Source organism: Ziziphus jujuba, chromosome 2 (genome assembly GCF_031755915.1).
Source record: "Ziziphus jujuba cultivar Dongzao chromosome 2, ASM3175591v1".
In the NCBI taxonomy this organism is placed as follows: Eukaryota; Viridiplantae; Streptophyta; class Magnoliopsida; order Rosales; family Rhamnaceae; genus Ziziphus; species Ziziphus jujuba.
The window spans coordinates 6,620,847-6,629,889 of NC_083380.1; the positions used below are offsets into that span (position 1 = coordinate 6,620,847).

The 9,043-nt window shown below is 32.7% G+C and overlaps 1 protein-coding gene across 1 annotated transcript; it reads right to left on the reverse strand.

Annotated features, from left to right (window-relative positions):
- Positions 1–285: 285 nt before the first annotated feature.
- LOC132800688 (receptor-like protein EIX2) lies at positions 286–3,381 on the reverse strand. Its single transcript, XM_060814906.1, has one exon. The coding sequence runs from the start codon at positions 3,358–3,360 to the stop codon at positions 286–288; it is 3,075 nt and encodes a 1,024-aa protein (XP_060670889.1). The 5' UTR covers positions 3,361–3,381.
- Positions 3,382–9,043: the final 5,662 nt, after the last annotated feature.

The window sequence follows — 9,043 nt, forward strand, 5'->3', positions numbered from 1 at the left end:
GATACATAAGTAATAGTTCATAGATGGGAAGCACATTTTCAAATAAACGTAATACTGTTTCGAAATGAAATAATAGTTCATAGATGAGAAGCACATTTTCAAATAAACGTAAAGCTATTTCGAAATGAAACTATAGAAAAACTATTGAGTGAAAAGGGATTTTGACAAGTAAAATGAATTGACATAAACCAGTAACAAAGAAAAGCAGGGTATGCATTTCAAGATAACTAAGTGAAGAAAGAAAACAGACTATCATCTTCTTTGGTTACTCCCTCGATTCCTCTGCTATCCGGTTCTGTATTTCAACCACAGATATAGTATTCTATCAAAAACTCTCTCAACAGCATCGAAGTAGGCTACACTCCAAGACCCTTTCATCGTGATTACCAGATAAGGAACAAGAATTCCTGCTGCAAATCCCAATCCAATGCTCAAGCAAAACCATTTGTCGACAAAGCTGTCACCACTTGCATTAGCCTTTGGAGTAGTCAATCCCTTTTCTGGATCATCATCATCATCATCACTTGGACATTTTACATCAACTGGAATGCCACAAAGGCCAGTGTTTCCGGCAAAAGAAGGTGCATCAAAAGTTGACATATGATCTGTATAAGGGATCCTACCAGAGAAGTTATTGTTTGACAAATTAAGGAACCCCAAAAATGAGAGTGATCCCAAAGTTCGAGGAATAGCACCCGAGAACTTATTACTTGAGAGATCAAGTGATGACAATTGCTCCAACTTTGAAATGCTTTCGGGAATGTGTCCGCTGATATGGTTTCTGGACAAGTTCAGAAACACCAAACCTGACAATTTTGTTATCTCTCTTGGAAGATCTCCACTCAAATTATTTCCTGAGAGATCTATGCCAACTAAAAGGGAGAGGATCTTGCTGAAACTCTGAGACTGGTCTTTCAGAGTTACAACAAAGTTTTCTTTATAATAGGTAGTCCCATACATCCCATAAAGCAGGTAATGGTTTATGATTTGCTTTTGTTTCAGAGCTTTGAAATCTCCAAAACTAGCTGGAATGCCGCCATGGAACTGATTTCTTGCCAGGTCCAAAACTTGTATCGAACTTAAATTTGATAGCACTGGTGGAAGTTCTCCTGAAAATGCATTGGCTCTCAAGCTAAGAATTCTCAGTCTTTCGAAACCTTTCCCAATCCATGGTGGAATTCTACCAATTAATCTGTTGTTTCCAAGATCCAGTGTCTCCAAACTTGCTAAGTTCTGGAAAGATGATGGGATCACTCCGGAGAACTTATTGTCATTTAGGTGCAATGTTTGAAGCAAACTTAGGTAACCTATGATGGCAGGGATGTTTCCAGACAAATTGTTATTACTAAGGTCTAGTGCTTTAATATAAAAACAGTTGGCAAAGCTTGATGGAATGCTTCCTGTTAAGTTGTTATTAGAAAGATCAATGACTTGAAGACCAGGATTGTTACCTATAGAAGCTGGGATTTCTCCATTTATCTGGTTTCCAGAAATAGAGAGGAAAACCAAGGAACCACTTATGTTATCTGGAATAATACCAGAAAATTTATTTTTGGAGACATCAAGAAAGTAAATTTTACTGGCTGAAAGAGGAATGGACCCTTTGAAGAGGTTTGAGCTGAAATCAACCACTGCATTAGAAGCTAAGTTTAGTGGACTTGGTAGACGACCTTCTAACAGATTATAAGAAACATTCAACCATAAAAGGCTAGAGGAATGTTCCCAAAACCAGTTGGGTATGGAGCCAGAAATGTTAGCATCTGAGAAATCCAAAGTTATGACTTGCTTTTGTGACTTAAGCCACGCAGGAAATGAAGGACCCAAATGGCATGAATGCATATCAAGATACCAGAGTTGGAATGGGGGAACCCAACTGGAACTGATATTCACGGTGAAAGAGTTTGAAGATAGATACAAAAGGTTTAGCTTACCTAGCTTTGAAAAATGTGTTTCAGTAACTATACCCATCAAATTATTGGAAGAAACATCGAGATAAGACAAATCAGGAAGTTGTCCCAAACTTTCTGGCAAAGTTCCGTTTAGCGCATTCCTTGCTAGACTAAGAACAACGAGACTCTTGAGCTCACTAAGCCATTGTGGTAATTTACCAACCAAGTGATTTTGTGACAAGTCCAAGTTTAACAGACTAGCCAGTGGCCTTTTAGAAAGGCAATTTTCTATTCCTTCAAGGAATTCAGGTAAAGTTCCAGTCAAGTTATTACCTGACATTAAGAAATGCATCAGGTTGCAGAGTTTGCCAATAGAGCTTGGAATCTCACCCTCAACATTATTGGAACCAAGATTCAAGTAGGTGAGAAATGTCATGTTTCCAATGGAAGCAGGAAGATTCCCATGTACTTTATTCCCCCCTAAATCGAGAACTCTTATCTTCTCCCATCTTCCTCTAAGCAATTGATAGCAACTTGCTGTAAGATTGTAGTTACTACTAAGAATTAAACTCTGCAAATTAGGAAGGTTGCTAAAACCAAGTGGGATTCTTCCAAAGAAGTTATTTAAGGTTATATCAAAATCAACAAGGCTGGTAACATTGACAAGCCAATTAGGCATTTTTGAACTCAACTTGTTGTAACTGAGATCTAGGACAACAAGAGAAGTTAAATTTACATAGATGAGAGGTGGAATGGTACCAGATAAACTACAATCAGATAGATGCAACTCAGTTAAGAATGGGAGTTTGGTCAGGGACTTTATCCAGTCTGATCCTACCTCTGAAAGATCAACTTCATTCATCACAAGATGCTTTAGAGAGACAAGACCTTTTACCCATGCAAGATTATCAACAAGTAAACTCAAAGACTCGAGATCAAGATACTGCAAGCTAGACAAGTTTCCTAAATTTGGAGGAACTGGACCACTAAACCCAGCATTTGAGAGGTTTAGATATTGCAAATTTTTAAAAGATCCAAAAAATTCAGGAATTGGGTTGTCATCGAATGTGTTGAAACTCAAGTCCAAATGCCTTAAGGACTTCAGTTTTTTTAATGAAGGTCTAATTTCCCCACTGAAGCTCCCGAGTTCATACCTGCCAGAAGAATCAAAATCTTGCAGATGAGGATTATGAAGATCAACTGCAATAACAGCTCCAGTAGTGTTCTCACAGCTTATCCCCCGCCATTGACAGCAGTTGCTTGCCTTCCATGAAGAAAGCCAGTTTTCAGGATCATGAAGACCGTTCTTGAAGTCAATTAGAGCTTCTCGGTCTGACTTCAAGCAATTCATCGTCTCAGCATCAGTGTTGGGAAGAAATTCACCTATGATTGAAAAGCAGAAAATCAGTAACATTAATGGGAGACCTGTAATTGTTTCCATCATAGGTAAAACCTTTATGCAAGAAACCATAAACAAAATTTCAAGAGTATAAATTTTGTTCTAGTGAAGAGGAAGAAGAAACTTTGCATTCAAAGCATGCAAAAGTAGTCGTATTTATTCTTGAAAAAGTTAGTGCTGATTAATAATATAAAATTGCTAAATGGACCGTCTTGGTTCAGCATTACACGGTGATAACAAATGGTATAGACTCATTACCGAATTTGGAGACAAGCAGGTTGAATTTGGAGACAAGCAGGTTGAATTTTCAAGCCAATGAGGAAACCACTGAGAAAAAGCTCTCTCGGTGAGTGATCTCTCAAGCTTTTAATCAGAAAATAATAAACTATAGCAAAAATGACTACAATCAAATCTATATTACTTCTTTAACGCAGATACTAATGAGCATCAGCTTCTTTTTTCCAAATTTGTTGCCATTTATTCGACAAAAAGCTTACTTTAATGGTGACATTTTGCATATAGTTGAAATTAGTTGCATCATTTATACATTTTGATTCTTCAAACCAGCTTTTTCTCTTTTTATATCTCTGTAAACAGAATAGATTTGGAAAGCCTCACTGAGTGATTTAGTGGAAGAAAACAGACACAGCTTATGATTAAAACAAAGGGCAAATAGAAGGAACCTTTAAAGCATTCTATAGTAGGATTTTTGCCTTTCAACACTGAAGTCTAAGATATAATATAAACTAAAGTAGGTTTCATTCAAATATTTTCTCATTGCCAATGTGAAAATTTAAATCCAACACTCAAGCTGTCTCTCTGTTAGGAAACCACAAATAAAATGCCATGTGATAATGCTATTGTTGTGTACCTGATATTGATGTAAATTTTTTTTATTCTTACGTAGTTCTTGCCTGATTTTATGCAGAAAACAATAAACTCTAAAAAAATGGTTACGATGAGAAGTCCATATTACTTGTTTAATAAGGTAATAATGAAGATCAGCTTCAATTTTCCAAAATTTGTTGCAATTTATTCCAGAAAGCCGGCTTACTTTAATAAGGAGATTCCACAGAGTGTTTTAGTGGGAGAAAAAAACTGTACAGCATTTGATTAAAAGAGTAAATAGATGTATCCTTTAAAGCCTGCTATATTTTATAGTATGATATTTGAAAAGTGTTGTTTAATAATGAAATTTGGAACAATAGTTTGATTATGTTGCATCCTTAGATTTTGATTGTTCAAACCTGGTTTCTCTCTTTTTTTTCTCTGCAAATTTTAAAATTTGCTTTCTTTTGATTTTCTGCAAACTTTATGTGTTCTTTACACTCTCTCTCTCTCTCTCTCTCTCTCTCTTAATTTTAAATTTTTTCCCCAACCTCTTTTGCTTGGTTTAAGCATCAATCATATTAACTGTAGTTTTCTTTGTAGTACGAATCAGAAAATAAAAAATAAATAAAAAAATGGATAAAGAAATCAAATACCAAATCTTTCTATCATGGAAATACCATTTCTGTTTCTTTTGGTAACAAGATCCATATCAAATAGAAGAGATTAGGAAAGCCACAGTTAAAGCCATGATAATGTAAAGCTAACCATTCATTTTTCCCATCGGATTTCTCAGTCTCAAAATAAAATATAGTTAAAAACTGTTTAAATGTATGGAAATTACTTATAGGTATAAAGCAAAGCTATGCATGCCTTTTCACATTATCTATTCATAGAACAGATTTCTTCATGATATTATTTCTACAAGTAGGAAAAAAAGCTTTTCTTTTTTCTTTTAAGGCTATATACTTCACTTGTAAATAGCAATCTCTGCAAATTGTCTGTTGAAATGATATTCTACGTTTCAACCAATCAGTCATGATATTTTCTCTACAGCTTCAATATAAAAAGGAGACATGTTTCCCTTCTACATTGCAATCATGCATGATGAAAGTCATGGGAATCTAGTATTGCAAACTTGATGAAAGTTGATCATTCTCTAATATTTTTTGAAAAGTGCATGTATTACTGTAGATATATAGTCAAATAGAGAGTGACCCTCAAGGCAACTAAGTCTCTATAGCAAGTTAGAGATAAAGCGCAATTTTCTCTACCTGATATTGATATACGAATTTCTTTCTTCTTAGCTTTCTTTATGGCGGAAAATATTAAACTTTAACAACCATCAGCTTGATTTTTTTTTTTTATTCCAAAATTTTAGAAATTTATTCCACAAAAAGCTTTCTTTAATATTGACATTTGAAATAATAGTTTGAATTTGTTGCGTCCTTACCATTTGATTCTTCAAACCTGCTTTCTCTCCTTTCTTGGTCTGCAAATTTTTAAATGTTCTCTCTTTTGATTTTCTGCAAACTTTTGGTTCTATGTATTCTCTCCCCCCCCCCCCCCCCCCCCCCTTCTTTTTCTTTTCCTTTGTTCTTTTTTCCAAGTTTAATTTTCCACAAACTTGGTTCATACTGTAGTTTTATTTATAGTACAAATTAAAAAATAAAGAAAAAAATTTCATAAAAAATTAAACACCAAATTTTCTACCATAGAAATGCCACTTCTATTACACTAGTGGACAAGATCCATATCAAATAGTAGAGATTAGGAATACCCCGACATAGTTTTGTGGTCCATCCTATAAAGAAATTTCACGAATCCCATAGATAAAAAAAACACTAACTTAAGCACCTTTTATTTATTTAAATCTCAAATTCTTTTGCATTTAATTGAGGGGTCTTTCCAATCAAATTTTACTTGTATATTTCTCATTCACATTCTTTTCCATTGTTCTCTAATTGTGTTTTTTTAATACCACAAAGCAAAACAAAACAAGAGTTTCCCACTGCAAAATAGAAATTTGACAAAGTGGATATGCTTTCTAATGATTGTAACGAGTTTCATCCACCTGCAAGTATTAAGCGGATTTGAGCAGAACTCTCTTCTTTACTATCAAATTCTGAAACATATTATAAAATCAAAAACTGGATAAGTGGATTGATTCTCATTACTGTAATGTGCTTTAAAGTAATAACTTTTGCTAAAATTTCATCTTAAAGTCATTAAGAGCTTCTCTGTCTGACTTGAAGTAATTTATCACCTCAGCATCAGTGTTGGCAAGAAATTTTCCTATAATTATGAATCAGAGAATTAGTAACATTAATGGAAGCCCTATAATTTTTTCCATCAGAGGTACAAGCTTTATGCCAGCAGAAACCATAAAATTGAAATGTAAACCGGGTTTTGGTGAAGAGGAATATAAGAAGCTTTCGTAAGAACAGACTTTCAACTAAGATGAAAATATACAAAAGTTGAATTCAATGATAAACCAAAAAATGATCCACTTTTGAAGAAGCCACAGAGAAAGTTATGATCATGTAAAGCTAGTTAGTCCTTCCCATTGCTGGAATATACACTCTTGTTAGTGCTTCCTTTTTCGTTGTTTTTCCTTTTCAGATTTTCCATAGTCTTAAAGCAAAATATAGTTAAAAATTGTTCAAATATATGGAAAAAGAAATATATATATATATATATATATTTAGGTATAAGGTAAAGTTGTGCATGCCTTTCCACATTATATGTTCGCAAAATAGATTTCTTCATTATACAATTGTACAGCTAGGTAATGAAGCTAAAAATTATTCACAGGTAATTAAATGATAATCTCTGCAAGTTCTTTGTTATTTCTCTTCTATATTTCAACCATGCATGATAAAAAGTCTATGGAAATCTAGTATTGTAAAATTATATAAAAAGTATTCATTGTTTAGTATTTGATGAAAAGCGTATATATTATATTAAACATATAATCAAATAGAGATTGAATCTCAAGGTAGGTATGTCTCTTTATCAAGTCGGTGATAAAGCATTTTCTCTGCCTGATTTTGATATACAAATTTGTTTCTTCTTATCTCTATTTGTCGCAGGCGAGAATAAACTAAAACAAAAATAGCTATAAAGCAAGTCATTTACTTGTTTAATAGATAATGGTGATCATCAGCTTCATTTTTTCTCCATATTTGTTGAAATTTATTCCACAAAAGGCTTACTTTAATGGTGACATTTGTAATAATAGTTGGAATTTGTTGCATCCTTAACTTTTGACTCTACAATGCAAACCAGCTTTCTCTCTTTTCCTTCTTTACAAATTAATTTTAAAATTTGCTCTCTTTTGATTTTCAGCAAATTTTTGTGTGTTCTGTATGTTCTCTCCCATCTTTCTCTCTTTTTTTTTTTTTTTTTAACATGAATAATGCTTGAAACTGTAGTTATCTTTATAGTACAGATTAGAAAATAAAGAAAAACAATGGATAAAGAAATCAAACACCAAGTCTTCTACCATAGAAATTTGATTTCTGTTAGTTTTGGTAGCAAGATCTATATCAGATAGAAGCGATTAGGAAAGTTCCACAGAGTGATTTTTGGGGGAGAAAACAGGCCCAGCATTTGATTTAAAAAGTATTCTATACTTTATGGCATGAAATTTGAAGCGTGTCTTAAGGATTTTGACCATAAAATAATCATCTAGCTTTTTACCTTTCACAGTAGCTTAACATATAAAAATGTTCCCGTTTCACCACCTTTCAATTATAGACCACTACCATCCAACATCTCTTCAATTTTTTAAAGATGAGTGACTACCAGCTATATATATATATATATATATCCATGCTAATTAATTACTACTTAATTTCAACTTTTACCTCGTCAAATTTTTTGTAGAATAAGATCATAAAAGTTGTTTGTCTTCTTGAATATTAGCTGTAAAATACTATCTTTTTAATTAATGTAGAAATAACAACAAAGCTAAACGGATCATATAAATCATTGAATATTTGATAAATTAGATACCAACCCCACTAAGAAGGCATTATTAAGGAAGAAAAACTACATTGTCTATCAAATTGTGTTCTCATAAGCAATGCAAACATGTTGATCATAAGTAATGAAAGCATAAATTGAGTGGAAAATTATAAAATGAACTGAAGATGGATGAAGACAACAATATTTTTGTTTAACGAATCATTTTACAATTTGATCACAGGCAATGAAAGCATTTTGCATGTACAGTAGTCACTCTGCAGACTGTAGGCCATAATATAAGTATCTTTTTGTATTTTAAGGAGCAAAGACTACATTTAATAAGCCATATATTGACAAATATTTAGTAAAAAGGGAAAAGTCCTTGGGCCACCTTCTCTACAAAGTTCCTCCATTCAAATTTTGACAAGTGTTATAAAATTTAGTTGACTAGAATTTTAACCAGCCAAATGAGCCAAATCAAAATAGAAACAAAATTGTATTGGGAAAAAAATTATTAAATTTGGAAAAATTATTTTTAGGTGTTAAATATTGAAAAAACAAACTAATAAAAATAAACTGAAGAAAAAATTAAACATAGAAATTTTTACTCGGCAAATAGGAAAAAAACATTTCCAAACATTTAACTAGGGGAAAATTTTTAATGAAGAGAAATTTCAAGTGGAAAAATGGGGGGGGAGGAATTTAAGTCCTAGTCAGCTAATTTTTGCCATTTGTTCAAATTTAAATAGAAGAACTTTGTAGAGAAATGTGGTCCAGGGACCACCTGATTTTTCTGCGGTAAAAAGAATGTTTTATAGAATATAATATGAAATATAAAAATCAAATGGATCAAATGGATGATATATTTGTTGTTAATCCATATCCATTGGAAAAGCTCAACGTGTTAACATATTAGGTAACGAATAACCTATTAAATTAAATAATAAATTTAAATATG